The sequence below is a fragment of the Mus musculus genome, chromosome 5 (assembly GCF_000001635.26).
Source record: "Mus musculus strain C57BL/6J chromosome 5, GRCm38.p6 C57BL/6J".
NCBI lineage: Eukaryota > Metazoa > Chordata > Mammalia > Rodentia > Muridae > Mus > Mus musculus.
The window spans coordinates 44,083,413-44,102,047 of NC_000071.6; the positions used below are offsets into that span (position 1 = coordinate 44,083,413).

At 46.2% G+C, this 18,635-nt stretch overlaps 1 protein-coding gene across 22 annotated transcripts in view; it reads right to left on the minus strand.

Annotated features, from left to right (window-relative positions):
• Nucleotides 1-18,635, minus strand: part of Prom1 (prominin 1) — a 108,427-nt gene extending 89,792 nt beyond the window's left edge. For 6 of the 22 annotated variants that reach the window (NM_001163584.1, NM_001163585.1, NM_001163581.1 and 3 more), the window contains exon 1: nt 10,983-11,356. In NM_001163584.1, coding sequence (NP_001157056.1) covers nt 10,983-11,202 — 220 coding nt within the window. In that variant the 5' untranslated portion in view covers nt 11,203-11,356. Of the gene's footprint in view, nt 1-10,982; nt 11,357-15,261; nt 16,088-17,808; nt 18,134-18,235 lie in introns of those variants that run through there. The other 16 variants (XR_001784640.1, XM_006503788.1, XM_006503786.1 and 13 more) reach the window with 10 other exon arrangements.

Here is an 18,635-nt window from a genome sequence, read left to right on the forward strand (position 1 = left end):
AGCCTGCTCTGGTATGGCCTCAACTGTACGTTACATCCTCAATGACTCTAATTTGGCATTGAGGTTATCTTCTGAGGTACTTGGGGTTAGGACTTCCACATATGGATTGCAGTCAGGTAGGTAATTCAGCCCACGACTCTGAGTTTGCTGGCAAGCTGTTTTCTGCCTTTTCATATATAATAAGTACAGTTGTAAATGTGTTATGACTAAATGGCACATGAAGTGAAGAAACATGAATGTAAAGACACTGAGTGCAGAAAAACTAAGTCAAAGAGATTGTGATGCGGCTCCGTGGGGCGTGGCTCAGAGGGGGAGTCATGGCTCAGTGGGAGAGCAACGGTCTTACAAGTATAAGGAAGGCCCTAGGTCCAATTCCCCACACCACACACACACACACACACACACACACACACACACACAAATCAAATATAAAGCCCAGAAATTTTGATGTCTAAGGAAAAAATAAACTACAAATCTGGCACTCTAAACTGAAGCGTTTTCGCTTTTGCTATACTTCAAAGAAATCAAAACAAAGAAACCTAAAATTATAAAGGATGCATTGTGAGCATGATTTATATCAGAAACACTAATTTTGAAACTTCAATTAACTCAGAATAAAGGCAAGATTTAAGTCTTGGCCATATATCAAACAATGGGTCCATGGATGTTTTAAATTCCTTGATTAAAAGGAGCTATTTTTAACTTGAGAGACATTATCATAAGAATAAGCATGGAAAGATGCCCTGAAGTGAGAAAATATCAAGTCAGAAATTCCCCAGAGTATCACATTCTTTCTCAAAGTTGAAAACCTATTAGAGAACAGGTTGAACAGGTTAATAAGATCTGGACCATCAGGACGACCATAGGAGAAACATCTGAAAAAGACACAACCAAACATTATCTGACTTTTGGGTTGAATCGATGTAAATAGCTATAAATTGTTTTGCCTCAGATGTGAACTTTAATCTGACCTTTGTAAATACAGCCAAGCCACCTTATCCATAGATTCTGCATTACTACCTTGAGCCATCTGTGGATCAAATGATAAATTGGTTAGAATTTGTTTCCAAGTAAAGGGAAGAACATTGGGGAAAGGATAATCCAAGGAAAACGTTGTTGGAAAAGGGTGGGTCCCATTAGACTCTGCCCCTGCTCTCGTAGGCATCTCAAATGTTCCCTGGTGATTCTAATTCATGTGAACTGAGACATATATGTTACTGTGTGATGCACATGCACAGTATGTGCATGTGAAAGCCAGCGGCAGGCACCTGATGTCTTTTCTGCATTGCTTTGCCCTTCTTTATTTAAGGCAGAGCCTCTCAGTGAGCCTGGAGCTCACTGATTTAGCAGGTAAGGTTAAGGAATGTGTCTGTTGCTCTCACATTCCCAGTGCTCAGGTTACAAGCATGCCCCTTGCTTTATCTGAGTTGTGAGGATTTGAACTTAGGTCTCATGCTTGAAGGGCAGGCACTTCACGGAATGAACCAGCCAGAGCGCTTAGATTCAGTCTATCTTTTAAAACTGGTAGTATTGATGGGGGGGGGGGGGGGGGAACAACCAGAAATTCACATGAACAGAATTGTGTATGAAGTCACTGAAAGACATAGAAAAATGTTCAAAATGGTACATTGTATAATGACTCAACGGGAAACCCTTAAATACCAATTCAGTTGGCTGGATTAACAAGTTCGGGTATGTACACATAGCAGAATAGCATATAGTAAAGGAAGAATATTTACAGCTAGACATAGCAATATTCTCATAAATAGCGCATTCGGGGAGAGAAGCCAGAACCAAGACTACATCTGGGATGACTCTACCAGGAATACTAACTAGTCCTTATCACTGCAAGGTGGCAGGCCAGCTAGTTATTCTTGGCAGACTGTGACCAAGAAGCAAGACTAAGGTGTGGTCTTGAGGGAGACAGGTCTTCTCCTTGCTGTGGATGTGTGACATTTGTGACAGGTCAACTTGATAGCTAATTCATGTTGATCTGTGCACACATTTTTGCTTTGACCTTTTTTTTTTTCTTTTCTTTTTTAATGTTTTAAAACGTAAGAGATTAGTCTAAGAATGGTGTGGAAAGCCCAAGAACTCATGTTTCCATTAAACTCCCATGACACTTAAGTTAGAGTAACAGTGAGATAGCCCTACTCCAGACACACAAGGAATTTTCCAGAGACTGAGTAGTAGACCCCACGCATCTCTGTGGTCTCCTGCAGGTAGCGATCTGTGGTCAGGAATGTAGGTTTTCCTAGTTATTCCTTACTCCTTGTTGCCTACAGAACCTTATTGGGCATTCCACAGTCTATCTGACATCTGTCTACACACCCTGCCCTCACACCCTGCTCACCTGCTACCAGGGATCCTTTTCTGAGTCTGTGTTTCAGTTTGCATCATTAAGCTTCTCCCTGCTTCTGGGACTCAACCATATACTTTCACAGCTCAGGTCAAATGCGAGTCCCTTTATGGAGCTTCCTCGCCTTTCTCCACCACTATCAGAACAGCCATGAGCACACCATTCATATGGCCTGTGTCGAAGCCGACTGGAGTTCGGGTGAGGCGCTAATGAGTTTGTGAGACTGCTAGGAGGCAGGTACCTCAGGCAATGCTCTCAGCCAGGCTCAGCACCAGGCTCACACCGGGAAGGAAGGCTTTACAGGAGTGGGATGCCACTGCTTGGGTCAGACAAACCAGGTTACAATCTGCTTCACCTTCTAAGAATAGAACTTGAGTCTTAGCATCTCTGAGCTGCACGGGGTTATTCAGAGAGCCAAGGAAGAATGGGAAAGGTGGAGGAGGGTGAGGGGAGGCCATTAAAATGACATAGCAGAGTCCCAGCCCCAGAAGCTGCAAATCTTATTTGTGGAAAGTCTTTACATATGAGTGAACTGTGCCCAGATGAGTGTATCCTGGAGGAGCAGGATCCTAAAGAGAGGAAGACAGACAGATGGCAGTGACCCCAGATGGGCCAAAGGGCACAGCACCATCAGACTGGAGGAAGCAAGGAACATACTCTCTCCTAGGATTTAGGAGAGAGCAAAGCTATGCTTACACCTTAATTTTGGTACTTTTGGCTTCCAGTTTATTCCTAGCATAATGTAGGGCTTGTATAAGTGCCCCAAATTGTGACCATCTGTTGTTACCACTATGCTGCAAAGCCAGTATTCAAGGGCCACACAACTGCTTCTCTTGTCTCTGTGATCAAACCTGGGTTTAACCAATACAGATTATAATTATTCTTACATTATTTGCTAAACAATTAAATACCAATGAGTGTTACTATCAAGGGCTATTCTAAGTGCTTTATAAGTATTTACTTAATACTTACATACTGTGACACACACACACACACACGCACACGCAAACGCACACGCACGCGCACGCGCATGCGCAAGGTAGAGTCTGTGATCAACTGTCATCTTCCAGGGAAACAGAGAGGTTAAGTAACTTGCTCAACATCACAGAGCTAGTAAAATGAGGAGACTGATCCAGGACAGAGGCTCCTCCCTCTTTATCATCACTTGAAGCATGGTGATTTTCTAAATCTAAACCCCAGCCACCCAGTGGGGTTCTGATCTTTCTGCATTCATCCTACTTGGCAGCTCTGACCTGGCATAGCTCTATGATGACCATTCTTTACTCCAGAGTCTCTGGGCTGGTTCCCCACCAGCCTGGCTTCATCCTGCAGCTGCTTTGGTGCCTCCCATGTGTGCATTTACACTAATCTGCTTCCTACAGGGGCTAGAGGAAACTCGTGAGCCATTCCAGGGCAGGGCCCCACGGAGCAGGAAGCCCTGCTTCCAGAGTTTTTTGAAGGACTTTTCCTGAGGCTTGTCACAAGCTAAAGAAAGAAAGGATCACATTTCAACCAGAGGGACGCTGTGTACAAGGGAATGGTTGGCAGGATGTGCCTTGCAGTTCAGAGACATGGTGGTGCTATGAAGCTGGAGATACAGACACCGTAGGAGTGAGGTGCTTGTCATAACTTGGCACACCCATTTCTCATCTAAGCCGACACACACATAAGCACATGTGTGCAAGCTCACGTACAAGCAAACACACACACAAGCTCATGCAAGCACACAGGCACTCTCACATACACACACACATACACAAGCACAAGCACATGCACACACACAAGCACACATGCACACACGCGAACACACAAGCACATGCCAAGACACACAGATGCATGCTCACACACGTGTACACACACACAAGCACATATACTGAACACACACATAAGTGTCAAATAAGATGCTCAGTAGTGTTCTTTGGGCCATCCACACAAGGGACATTGCAGCCCTGTCTCTTGGGCCTTTTGAATCTCACTTCCCTTTTGTGCCTAAAAGCTGCAGCCCACTGCTTGGCTAGCTGCAGGACCTGGGCAATCCACTCAGTGCTCCGGCCCCAGTTTCTGTAGAATTGGATACTAAGAGGACCTAGTTCAGTCTGGCCAACTTGTCTAATCCTGGAAAGTTGCTGGGAAGAAAAAAAGAGGAGAAGGAGGAGGTACAGGCTGTCCATCAAAAAGACTGACACAGAAAAGAGAGAATGAGACACTTTTTTTTCCCTTTGTGACCTTATTTTTGGCAAAGTCCAGCACCAACGTGCGTCACATGATCTGCAAGAAGACGACGACTACTTTCTGTGAATTAGGTGAGAACACTCAGGTGCTGTCATCTACTGGCACCTAGATGTTAGTTGAGGCAAACCTGCTGGACCGTTCGCTCGGCCAGCAACTTTCCTGGGACATCCTCTCTCTGCTTCTGATGTTGTGGTGACAGCAATAGCTCACCGCAGCCCCAGGCTCACTCAGCACCACCCTAGCCATGGTTATTGAAAGGGTCCAACGTTGACTGTCTTCAATTGGGGATGGAAGAAAACAAATGAGCTGCTGGGCTTTCTTCAGAAAGCTAAATCTGAAGCCTGTAACATGGGCAGATAAATTCTATATAACCAAGACTGTGCCAGTTAAGAGTTGGAGCAAAAAGGCGGGGCCAGGAGGAGGCAGGAGATGCTAAGGTCTCTAGTTCCAATGGGAGGCAGAGGGAATCTCCACAGCAAGGCTATCTCATGCCTCACTGAGGGCCATGGCGCAACCCTCTGTCCTGATGTTCTACTCTCTTGATAGCCTCCGCTAATAAGTTTATTTAAGCCCAGGATAGAAGCATCTACACTCTAATGTCCTGAGGAGATCCCAAACTCATGGGAACCCAGCCTCACTCACCCTCCTGTTTCAGTTCTACCTCCTAGCCAACGCCATACCCACACGCGCCAGATCCCACATGCCCCAGATCCCAGGGGCAAATGACATTAGTCTGGAAATACTTTTTGAAATAGGTCAACCATCCTAAAATCTAATTTAAGAATATGCTCCATCCTAAAATCTAATTTAAGAATATGCTAAAGCAGGGTGAACAATTATTTTAGAATATTTCATAAAACTAAAAGCAGACATGTCTCCCCCCACCCACCCACCCCCCAAACCCCACCCCTTTGCATGCTTCCTCAGAATGTTACCTTAGAACAAATTCATGTTGCCACATAAAATTAGAAGAGGCACAATTTAACACCCGCAGTGGGCAGTCTGGAATGCCTACATGTCACATGCAAAGTCTTATCATTTTTCATATTGACTCGTGGTTATTTTAATTCTTTCATTTTTTAAATTCTGGCTGTTGTTCTTTTCATTTGTTGTTAGTTTTGTTTTTGTTGTAATGTCTAACTCCTGGTTATTTTATTAAAATAAAAGGAAAAAGAGATTACCTGCAGGAAACCAAGGTTTACTAGAGAAATAACTAGTCCCCCAAAACAAAGGTCTTTCTCAGTCCGCCTCTTTCTAGCAACTTGAATATGTACTCTTTCCGCCTCAGTCCCCCAACCAGCGAAGAGATATATGATTATAACTGACACTCCGCCTATGGCACCTATGACACTCCACCTACCTCCAAAAATTGTGACAATTTCAGTGAATTCACAGGTGGCAAAGCAGGCCTTATGGACTGATTACTGGGTCCTTAGTAAAGAAGAGAGCTGAGGAAACTTAAGCGCCTATAAGGCCACTGAGAATGGCAAGTGAGCCCTGGGTCTGCTCTCCTTTCTACTCTGATCTGCTCGGCACCCATTCTGCTACTGGGAAGCCTTCCAACCAGACATGACCTAAGACACTCTGTGAAGTCACAGAACTGCTTCCAACAGGCCAATTCTGTGTAGAATGTTCTGGAGGGAGTAGCAGCTAGGACATTTTAATGATGCCCAGGGAATCAGATTGTTCCATGTTCTCTCCCTACATCAACTTAAACATCATATTTGGCCAACTTTTCCTCTCAGATAATAAAGTTAATAGCAACGACAATTATTGATTCCTCCTGTGCCAATCAGCCATGGTTTTAAACATAGGCTTTATACACAACATCTCACAAATAAAGAGTTCTAAAGTAGGTTATAATTACAGTCAGACTCCATCTACAAGAAACAAAGATCTGAAAGTTAACAACTTGGCTTTGATCATTCCTGAAGGACATTGTAAAAGCTAAGATAGAAACACAGTCCTTTGGACACATAATGGATGCTACGTTCATTGCATGCATTTCCCCCCTATTTTCCTCGTTTGTTTGTGTGTGTGTGTGTGTGTGTGTGTGTGTGTGTGTGTGTGTGATGATATGTTCATAAGTTCATAGTTGTCCCTCTAGAACACTGTAGGAGCATCTACCGTCATGTAATCCAGAACCAACCAGATTCTTCCCCAAACCAAATTCCACTTAGACTCGCACGAAACACCTTTGGCTCTTTGGACCTTAGCCAAAGTATCCACTGTGGTGGTTTCAATAAGAATGGCCCCCATGAGCTCATATATTTGAATGCTTGCTGAGTCATCAGAGAATGGCACTGGTTGAGAAGGAGTAGGAGGTATAGCCTTGTTGGGATAGGTGTAGCCTTGTTAGAGGAAGTATGTCACTGGGGTAGAAGTTTCAAAAGCGCAAGCCAGGTCCATATATGGATCTGGATATAGAACTCTCAGCTACATCTCCAGCATCTGTCTTTGTGGCCCCTTCCTGTCATGATCATAATGAACTAAAGCTCTGAAACCATAAGCCAGCTCCAATTAAATGCTTATTTTATAAAAGTTGCCTTGGTTATGGTGTCCCTTCACAGCAACAGAACACAGAATGGAGCACCCACTTTCTTTGCTCCCCCCAAATTTATGAGGTGAGCTCCAATATGTTGGCATTTGGAGAATAACTAGGTTTAGGTGAAGCACATATGTAGTGTGTTCGTGGTGAGATTTCTTCTTGGTGAAAAAAGCAGAAGAGAGGGTGTACTGGATGGTTTTCTGTGTCAACTTGGCACTAGCTGGAGTTATCACAGAGAAAGGAACTTCAGTTGAGGAAATGCCTCCATGAGATCCAGCTGTCAGGCATTTTCTCAATTAGTGATCAAGAGGGGAGGGCCCACTGTGGTACCATCCCTAGGCTGGTAGACTTGGGTTCTATAAGAAAGCAAGCTGAGCAAGCCATGGGAAGCAAGCCAGTAAGTAACATCCCTCCATGGCCTCTGCATCAGCTCCTGCTTCCTGACCTGCTTGAGTTCCAGTCCTGACTTCTTTTGGTAGTGAACAGCAATGTGAACGTGTAAGCTGAATAAACCCTTTCCTCCACAAGTTGCTTCTTGGTAATGAAGTTTTGTACAGGAATAGAAACCCCTAACTAAGACAGTGGGAGATCACTGTGTGTCGAATGTCTGTTTCTATCTCTGAGCATGCACCACTGAAAGAGCATGCAAGAACCCAGCAAGAAAACAGCTGTTTACAACCAGGGTTGTAGGGCCTATCTGAGGCCAAATCTGATTCCACCTTGATTTCAGACTTCCCAGCCTTCAGCACAGTGCCATCCAAAGAGGGCTCTCTTCTCAGTGAGCCTCAGGCTAGCATGCAGTCTTACAGTCTCAGTAACTCCAAGCCAGGAAGATATTCATAAGATAGCCACATCAGGTTCTAGAACACATTGTACCGTGGCTCACTTACTCATAGTCTGATCAATTCATATCTCTTCTCTTCTGTCCAAAAAGTAAAACTATGTCCCAAGTACCATTCTATCAAGGTCATTCCATCTCAGCCCTCTTCAGGATGTAACATGGGCTTCTCATAAGAACAAATGATAAATTCAGTAAACTATGTTGGTGGAACATAAGACACATGGCAGTCAGAGAGAGCCCAGGCTCTGATGTCATTCCTTCCTTTACCAATCCTCAGTCTATACTAAACTCTTCATTTAAGACCCTCTACTTTCAAGCAGAAGCACAGACCCCACGGATAATTCCATCTGTCTTAGTTAAGATTTCTATTGCTGCAAAGAAACACCGTGACCAAAGCAAGTTGTGGAGGAAAGGGTTTCTTTGCCTTACCCTTCCATATCATAGTTCATCATGGAGGGAAGTCAGGGCAGGAGTCCAAACAAGACAGGAACTTGAAAGCAGAAGCTGATGCAGAGGCCATGAATGGGTACTGCTTACTGACTTGCTCTTCATAGCTTGCTCAGCCTACTTTCTAATGGAACCCAGGACCACCACCCTAAGGATGGTGCCACTCACAATAACTTGGGCCCTTCCCAGTCAATCACTAGTTAGGAAAATGCCTTACAGCTGGATGTAGAACCCAAGACCACCAGCCCAGGAATGGTGCCACTGACAATGGGCTGGGCCTTCCCCAGTCAATCACTAATTAAGAAAATGCCTGGGGATGAAGAGATGGCTCAGTGGTTAAGAGCACCGACTGCTTTTCCAGAGGACCTGAGTTCAATTCCCAGCAGGCATATTTATAGCTGGTAGAAAGCAGTAAAAGATATCCAACATCAGCCTCTACCTTTTACACACACAAGCAGCTTCACCCATATGCAAATGTGCATACACATACACTAGAGACACACACACACAAATACAAATTTTAAAGTGACCAGGAGGCAGAGGCAGGAAGATCTCTGTGAGTTTGAAGCCAGACTTATCTACAGAGCAAGATACAGGACAGCCAAGGCTATGCAGAGAAATCCTGTTGCTAAAATACAATAAAGTAACAATAAAAAATGACTAGGAACAATAGTAGTTATCTGTTTCTATAGTAACATTCCTAGTAAGTCTATAAAAAAAACAAGACAGCTATTCCAAATGAATAATACTTAATCAACACTAACAACTAACATCTCCTATTTTCCCTTGTCATCATTTGGATATCCAACTTTATTCTTCTAAGCAATAACAGAAACAGTGTTTAATTCAAGATTATCTTCAATGACACCAAAGGCCCAGACTGACTTATTTCTTAGAAGTGAAATTTGAACAGAGACCTGATAAGAGTACTTCAGACTATTTCAGGCTAATCTAAAACAGACAATAAAAAATGTCAATAAACATGCGCTTTTAATAAAACTATAAAAGTCCCTGTTCTCATTTCATTTCTGCTGCTGTGATAACACATCCTAACAAAAGAGCATCGTGGGGTGGGAAGGGTTTATTTGGCTTGCTATTCCAGGTTACAGTCCAGCACTTGAGGTAAGTCAGGGCAGAGTCTCAAGAACCCAGTGTCATGACATCCACAGTCAAGAGCAGACCACAAGAACACACACCCATGCTTGCTTACTCCTTCCTTTCTTCCCCAGCCTACAAGGCCATCTGTCCACCTTCTACCTTGGGTGGGTGGGGGTGGGGGGGTCTTTCGTCCCACCTCAATTAAAACAGTCAAGACAATTTCCCCCACAGACATGCCCACGCCCACAGGCTAACCTGATCTAGGCAATCCCTTATTCTTGATTGTGGCAAGTGCTATTTAAAATTTAACCAGTTGGGACTAGAAAGATGGTCAAGAGCAGTGGCTGCTCTTCTGGAAAACCCAGGTTCAATTCCCAGCACCAACATGATGGCTTACGATTGTCCATATCTCCAGTTCCAGGGTATCTGGTGCCCTCACAGGACAAACACACACACAGGAAAACCACCAAGGCACATAAAATAAAAATATATAAAAAATACTTACTAAAAACAACAACAACATAGCCCCATAATGTAAACAGTGAGGCTCAATAACTGCCCCCTTACACACACACACACACACACACACACACACACCTCTTAAGACATTAGCCCAGACCATCTAAGCGACCCTTATTTCAGTGTCTTCCACATTCATCTTTTGGACTGCCACCAACTGAATAACCAATACCAGTATTCAAATCTCTGTAGTTTAAAGACAGGCTTAGGAGAGGTCCAACTGAAGTTCATCAGAAATGCAGGCCAACTGGAGATTCGTCACAGGGACCACTGTCCTCTTCCCAGGACTGTCTTCGTGATCACACACACCAGAGGGCTTCCAGGTTAAAGAATTACAGACAGCGTCAAAGAAGCAGCAGTATTGTGTACAGAGAACAAGAACCCTGACCACAAAATGCCCTCTACCTGAGAATGACCAACCCTTCCCCACACGAATCTCTTGGCACAGTTAATTGTGGAAGTAACTCTAGACATGTCTGCCCTTGCCCTAAGGAGGGTATCAAAGCTGTTTTCATGGTGAGTAGAGAAGAGTTAAATTCTTAAGTGACATATAACCAGCAGTTGCCTGGTGATCATCAACCTCTCATTTCATGACAAGGAACTTGCATTTTTTTTATCCCAATTTTCACTTTGTGTGTATACACGCACACGCAATTTGAAGCAATGTGTTGCTCTAAGCAAAACAAAGCAAGATAAAATGGAAAAGCAACCAGGCAGAAAGATTCAATTTTGTTTCTCACTTGGCTTAAACAGACACACACACACACACACACACACACACACACACACATCTTTCTAAATTCTATATAAATATTTTTTTGCCCGTGTATAATCAGTGCTTCTGAACCTTGTAAAGTGCTGATTGCCTTCTGTCTGGATAGCGTGGTCATGAAGCAACCAAGAGTGGCAAATCAATGCTCCCCATGGTCAACACTCACCTAGAGGGAAGTCATTCGGCTGGACCACGTTGAGGAAGATGTGCACCATTTTGTAGAGAGGGCCAACAATCCCAGCATTGAAGGTATCTTGGGTCTCATATTTGGTGGTAGGCAATTCATAATTCATAGCCCCAGGAGTGTTATGGAATGCAGGCTGACCTTCTGAAGAGATCTTTCCACACAGCCCCAGTAACAGCAGGGCACTGAAGACGAGAGCCATAGTTGTTGGCCTGATCTCTCAAGCATGAGGTACTTTCTGGAAACTCAAGGGAAATGGGTCTTTCCTGGACCGGTGGACTCTTCTGCCTCCTGGCTGGTAACAAGGGAAACAGAAGAACGGTCTCCAAGGTGGTCATTCACTCAAAGTACCATCCCTGGGAGGGAGAGAAAGAACACTGATTACTCAGAGACAACCAGTTCCCCAGGAGCCCACCCCAGAGGAAGTGACATGGCTTAGAATTAAACACTTAGGCCTAACGAGGTGGAACCCAAGCTAACAGCCTGCTCCGGAGCTACAGGTAGGGACTAGGAAGAGGCTCCTTCCTCCAAGATAGGATGATTCAGAGGACAGTCCTTTCCAGGATCAAGAAACACCAGGCACGGTTCAGGAAGCTGTTTATTCTTGGAAACAGATGTTCATCACTCACTGAATTCCAGGTACATTCCACATGCTCTTAAGGCATAATCCCACCTTATAGATGACGGAACATGTGCAGAAGGGATTTTAGTACAGTCTGGCCAGAATTCAACTCAGTCTTTTCCCTTAGAGTCCATCTGACCAGCACAGCAGGGCTCTGATGCTCCGGCTTGTCCTCCCAAGCTCCGGCTGGTGCCAAAGAGGCCCCCAGCCACGGAATAGTGCTTAGTTTTTTAAAGTTTCCTGCTGTCCTTCTAACACTGACAGTACCCCTTCCTTACATCCTGTTTGCAAACAGATCACACTCCAGGCATCCATCATTCCATCTATCCTAAGCCCAAAGAGGAGAAGAACCTCAGGGTCATGGACAAACAGAAACTGAAATCTGCTTTTCTAATAAGCTCATCAGGTCATCCATCCTATGGGACACTTCCATTCCGAGTCACAGTCTCCATGACTAGGCACCCAGAAAGTGAGAGGCAGGGAGAAAAGAGGCTTCCTGGACTGGAAGAGATGGCAAGAAACAAGAATCCTAACGATGGTCACAACTGCCGTGTCTGGGGAGAGGGAGGGGAATAGCAGTGACGAGAGCAACATGGGCTCTTTCTATTCTAACAGAAGGCATCTCTACTCAGCAGATAAGTATATGGAAGAAAGAATCCAAAACACCTGACCTCTTAACACCATTTCTCGAGGGTAAATAAATCAGCCCGCAACCTAGGAGTACTAGCTCTAGATGTACACAGCCCACCAGTGTCTCGTGAGGAGACTTCACTGCAGCCTTGGTTCCAAACACATAACACACAAGCTTTGCTCTGTACATGCCTTCCCTCCTGCCACGTAACATGGATCAACACTGCCAGAAGTGCCTTAGTTCAGATTCCAGACTGCCGCACCTTCTGGAGTGCAGTGTTTGTACTAACACACACAGAGTTCTGTTCTCATAGACACAGGATGGCTTAATTACAGAAAACAAGGAACCTTGAGGATCTCCTTACCCCCATTCGTCAGCAGGCTCCACATTAGTGTATCTTTGCGCTGTACTGTATTAAACAAACCAACAGCCACATTCACCTTATTGGCATGCAAAATGGCTTTAAGTAAATGGTAAATTGTATAGATCAGTAAGCATTTGATATGTGTGCCTAGATTTCCAGATTTGCATTAAAAGGTTCTTGGGTAAAGGCGTCAACGTTCCTTGGTCTAGCAGACAGGCTTTCATGCTCTGTGCTAGATAACTTTCAGGGCAAGTACAAAGTTCACTGGAAAGGGAACGTGAGGACAGTCAAGAACTGCCTGGATCCTAAGTGAGATCGTGCGGAGGGAAGCTCAGCCAGAGCACAAAATGCAGGACAGGACGGACGCACTGTCAACGTTTAGAGCAAGTGCGCGTTCAAACCAGCCAAGAGGGTAGCCTTTCTCCAGCAGTCTGGAGGAAGAGGTGAATGCCTGTCTAATCCCTTCAGATATTGCTTCCTTTTGTAGCTCCCATCTAGCTCCCATTACTTCTGTACAGAGTTACAATAGAATGTCTCTTAAGTCTTTCTCCAGCAAACCACTGGCTGCCTTAGATCTCCAGGTGGCTCCTGGGATCAAACTCTGACACAGCCACAGTGTCCTGTAACCCTGATGATGGCTCCACAAGGTTTCCTCTGCTCCCCCCCACATACCACACCACACAAACACACACACACACAACATACATAATACACATATGTATACAACAAGCACATACACAAACCACACACATATACAACACACACATGCACACAAACATACCACATATACAAGCCACACATACACAACACACACATGCACACAAATACATATACAAACCACATACATACACAACACACACACATGCACACAAACATATATACAAACCATATACATACACAACACACATGCACAAAACACACATACACAAAACACACACACACCAAACACATACACAAACCACACACATACAAACCACATACATACACAAGCCACACACATATACAAACTACACACATATACAAACTACACACATCTACAACACACAATACAAACATACCACATACACAATACACATACACACACACACCCCCCTACTTTAGCCAGTTCTTTGCTTAAGGGCCTCAGAGCTGGTCGGATTAAAGGCTCAGGAACTAGGGAAGGCACACGTCCTGGTAATGAGACCAAGCCCCAGACACAGATAGGCTCTCCCCAGGTGCTATGAAGAAGCCCGCTTCAAAGCTCAAGCTGCTTTTATGGAGCATGGAAACCCCAAGTGAGGAATGAAGCAAGGGAATCCCCAAAGGAAAGAAACACCGCTGTCCACCAGGGCGGAGGCAGAGGTGCCCAATGCTTTAGAGGCCAGGTGGGATCCAAACACATACATTTCTCGTCATCCCCCTGCAAAAAGCTCAGAAACATCAAAGTAAGGAAGAGTCAAAGTCCGAAGAGTTAGGAAGCAGGCACTTAAAGAAACAGTTTCGTCTCAATTTTAGTGATATGAAAACCCCAGGGAGGTGTGGATCGCTGAGTTCCAGGCCAGCAAGGTCACTTTCAGGGCATTCAGAGCTATACAGGGAAACCTTGTCTCAAAAAAAACAGCAACAACCTAGGGAAAGAAAGCATTTCGTTTAAGACCCAGAGGTAAGAGCCTCTTCTGAGAGCAGCCCAAAGCACAAAATGTGCTCCATCTCCTTTAAACAGTCTTGGGGCTAGAGAGATGGATCAACCGTTAAGAGCGCTTGTTTACTTCTTGCTCTTGCAGAGGACCTGGGTTCAGTTCCCAACACCCACATGCTGGCTCACAACCACTCAAAAGCCCAGATCCAGGTGGTCCAGAGGCTTTGGGCCTCCACAGGCAACGGGCACACATACAAACCATATACATACACAACACACATGCACAAAACACACATACACAAAACACACACACACCAAACACATACACAAACCACACACATACAAACCACATACATACACAAGCCACACACATATACGAACTACACACATCTACAATGTACACATCTACATATGGTGCTCATTCTCGGATGCAGGCAAAACATTCATACACATAAAATATTTTTCTCAGTTTAAAAAACAAACAAACAAACGGTTCTTGACTTAAAATACCGATAACCAACCTAAGTACTGGGATGGGGTTTATTAAACTGCACTTTAATTTTTACTTATTGTAGGGCGGGGTGATATACACCGTGGGATCTAAGTCAGAGGACAATTTTCAGAAGTTTCGGGGGTTTGCGCTCTCCTAATGTGGGTTCTGGGATTGAACTTGTAGCTTTGACGGTTATTTGGTTTTTCCCCATTGAGCCACCTGGTCTGCCCTAATTTCAGTTTTAACCAGCATCCTTGAAGGTAGCCAAAGACTGAACCAACACTATTCTTAGCCCATTCCTGTCGCTTTCCAAGGACAAGGCAGGTTTCCTGGATACAGCTTCAGGACCACAGACCAAGGTACCAACAACCTGTTCCAGTTGCTTTGACCTGACCTGTCCCAGATGCAGTGTGAAGTGCTAGGTAGGGACTGACTCCTCCAGGTGTCCCCAGGGTCTGGTACATAGGAGATACCCAATACAGGACTGCCGAAGTAAAATGGGGATGAGGCTGGCACAAAGTCATCACCTTTACCTCTAAAGCTGAGCCAAGCATCTTCTTGCTGGCAGGCTTGCACTCCTGAGAAGGACAGATCCTAGCCTACCCCCAGGATTGCTGCGGCTGCGTCCTCAAATCAGGTAGAAGGCCATCTCTTCTGTGTCACCCAAGGCAGGATGAGTGACCCAACATTCAGGGTGGGAGCAGTCTCTTGAGACCCTCACCACTGCAAGCGTTGGAATCTGCTTCCTCCAGGTCTATCTCCTTAAGTGGGTCATAGTAGCAAAGTCCACCTGGCCATTTTCCTGGTTAACTGGGCATATTATGGGTTTCCACTCTAAATACACTCTATTCCAACAGGAAAAGAAGCCCACTAAAGTTAGTTTTAAACTAATATCTCACATGATTCTGAGACTGAAGTCCAGGGAGCTACATTTCTGCAAACACTGGTTTTAAAAGAGAGCAGGGTGGCCCATTAGCTTCATCTTCTTCATTTTCTTCTTTAGATGGGAAGTGCTCGCTCTTTATCTTACACGGGTCCCCGTGGTGGATGTAGGTTTCTGTCTTCTGGGGTGCTGCTTTGGGGATGAGGGTGTACTTGACTTCAGAGCCCACCTTTGTGAGCCCTGTGGGGAGCAGCCCTACCTCTCATTGTGAGGCCAGCTAGAGTGCCCAAAGAGGTCCTCGGGGTGAGCTGGTCTGAAGCTGAGTGTTCTAACTCATTTTAGAAAGACAGTGGCAAGACAGCAGCCATATCCACCAAAGTTATTCATCAGTCAGGGGGGCCTGACAACCTGTCTTGTGTTATTAAGACTGGCTATCCAACTTCTCTGCCACTTCCCCTTAGTCACTGTCCCCCAAGAACATCCATTGGTTACACTCATGCGGGGTTAGTGTTCTAATCATTTGTAATGAAGCTTCCTGGTCCTTAAAAACCAGGTTTTTGACAACTGACAAAACCTGTTTCTCTCAAATCGTAAACAAAATCAACCATACTTAAAGCGTTGTGATTTTCTTGTGTTAAAAGATTTATTTTATTCTAGTTTATGTGTATGGGTATTCTGCCTTCCTGGGTCTACATGTGCACCATGCACCCGTTGCCATGGATTCCCTGAAACCGGAGGTACACACAGTTGTGAGCTGACATGTGGATGCTGGGAGTTGAACCCAGGACCTCTAGTCTAGTGCTCCCAACAGCTGAGCCTTTTCTCCAGCTCCAAGTGTTGTCAATCCGTCCTTTGATCTGTTTACTTCACTGAACTAGAACACAGAGAAACAAACACTTCACCATAAAAACCATAAGGAAGTGCATAAAAAACTTTATGGAACACTTAAAAAGAAAAAAAAGTAAAATACCTTGCTAAATAGCAAAAATACTGTTTCAAACGGGACCAGGTCTCTGGACCCACTCACTAATCCTGTGACAGTGACAGTTGCTTCACTCTGTGAAGTGGGCTTTTGCATGGGGTTGACGGGTTAACATGCTAACAGGTAAAGAACTCAGCACAGTGTGTGCTGTTCATAAAGTTCTGATGCTCCAGACGAGCCACCGTGAACCTCTTAGGCTCCATGCAGACAGACGCCAGCTCCGTAGTGCTTCAAAGAGGTAAATTCACAAATGAATAAGAAAAATAAGTAGTCCGCCAAGCCGGACTGTATGAATTTGCCAATATTCAATTGGTCAATCAAAAAAGTTCTCACATGGCTCAAAGCAAATTCATTGTTCAAGTTGTTTGGGTCTCTAGTGAGTTAGGGTGGAGGGGTCCACAAAGGACTTTAACCGTTCGCTTGCTTAACAAAGGCCAGCAACCGCCCACAAGAAGCCGAGCAAACCATTCTCCGCCTGGGCATGAGAAAAGTCCACAACTGAACAAGAGAGCAACAGAGCGAGCTCCCGGAGGAAGCAGTAGCTGCAGGAAGCGCCGGTACCTTTGCTCCGCTGCCTTTCCCTACAAGCTGCCGCCAGACCCGGCGCCCTCCTGCCCACCTTCCCCCCTTCTCAGGGGCCTTTCCCGGGCTGCGGAACACAAAAGAACCGACTGCGAGGCGGCGCGCGAAGCTGGGAGCCTCCAGGAATCCGCCGTCGCCTGGGGGAGGGGATCGCCCCTGAGTCCTGTAGTCCGGAGCGCCACCAAGGCATTTCCCCACCCAGTCCTGTTTGAACGCCGGGTTGAGGATTGGAACCTCTCCGACCCATTCTCGGGAACTTAGCTCGAGCCCCGATCCTCCAGCAGCCACGAAGCTCTGCTCAGTCCACATTCCTCTTTGTTGTCCCTGGTCCCCGCATTCTGTCAAGGTATGCCCTGAGCGCTCCTGCTCTCCATCTCTAGGAAAGCTGAAATTCTCGGTGCTGTGTGACCCTAAGGGCTGACTGGAGCCAGGACTTCCAGCCCGGGTGCGTGCGCTTGGCAACGGCCGCAGGGAGGCGGTTTGCCCTTGCACCGGCATCGCCCTCCCGCTGCGGCCAGTAGCACTGTGAGCTGCACATAGGTAGCAGATGGTGGCTGGTGGCCGGGAGTCCCACGTCCTGTCCCCCTCCCCCAGCCTACCCCCCACCTTGGCCTTTCCTGGAGTTTTCCTTACCGCAAAAGAGTTCTCAAGACCCAGACCGAACCTCCTCTCGCCGCCCTTCCCGAAAGCGGGCCGGTGGCCTGAAAGTCTCACCGCCTCCTGCTCTTGTCTCCGGAACCCAGCGACCTCCACCCCTCCACAGGATGGAAGGAGTACCGGAGCGGAGCAATGTGCCGCGGAGAGGAGCCGGCCACCGCCGCGGGAAAAAGTTTGCACGCTCTATAACCAGTCCTCCAGACCCTGGGCTCGCCCACTGGCCGAGACCCACACCACCCTGCAGCCCCTCCAGCTTCGGGAAGACAAACTAGGTTCCCGCCACCTGCTGTGGAGGCAGAGGAAGACGTTGCTCGAGCTTCTCCACTCCTCATCCCTGCCCTGGGTGTTCTAGAAGAGGGGGAGCTCAGCGCCCCGCGCTGGGTCGGCACTCGGAGCAACTCACCTCTCCGGTCCAGCTCTCCTCCGGGTCTCGGAACCCTCCAGCCCCTCGCCTCTAAGCTGGGCTCCTTCCACTTAATTCATGAATTATTTAAGGTCCAGCCCCAGGGCACCACAAGAGTGATTGGGTGAGAGCCCGTCCCACTGCTCCGCCCCGGGTTGGCTAAGGGTGCCTGAGTCAGGACCACGGGACTCCAGGACTCTGGGAACCTGTTGCGTCCTCTAGGGTCTCTGGCAGAGGTTTGGGGATGGAACTAAAGGAACACCGACTCCTTCAGAAACGTACTTACTCAGGGCTGAGCTTAAGGCCAGGTGCCGGGGTCTCCACAAGGCTCGGTAATTTAAAGAGCAGGAGCCTAGGGCTCTGAGTCTGAGCGCACTGATTGGACCTTCTGAGAGGCTAC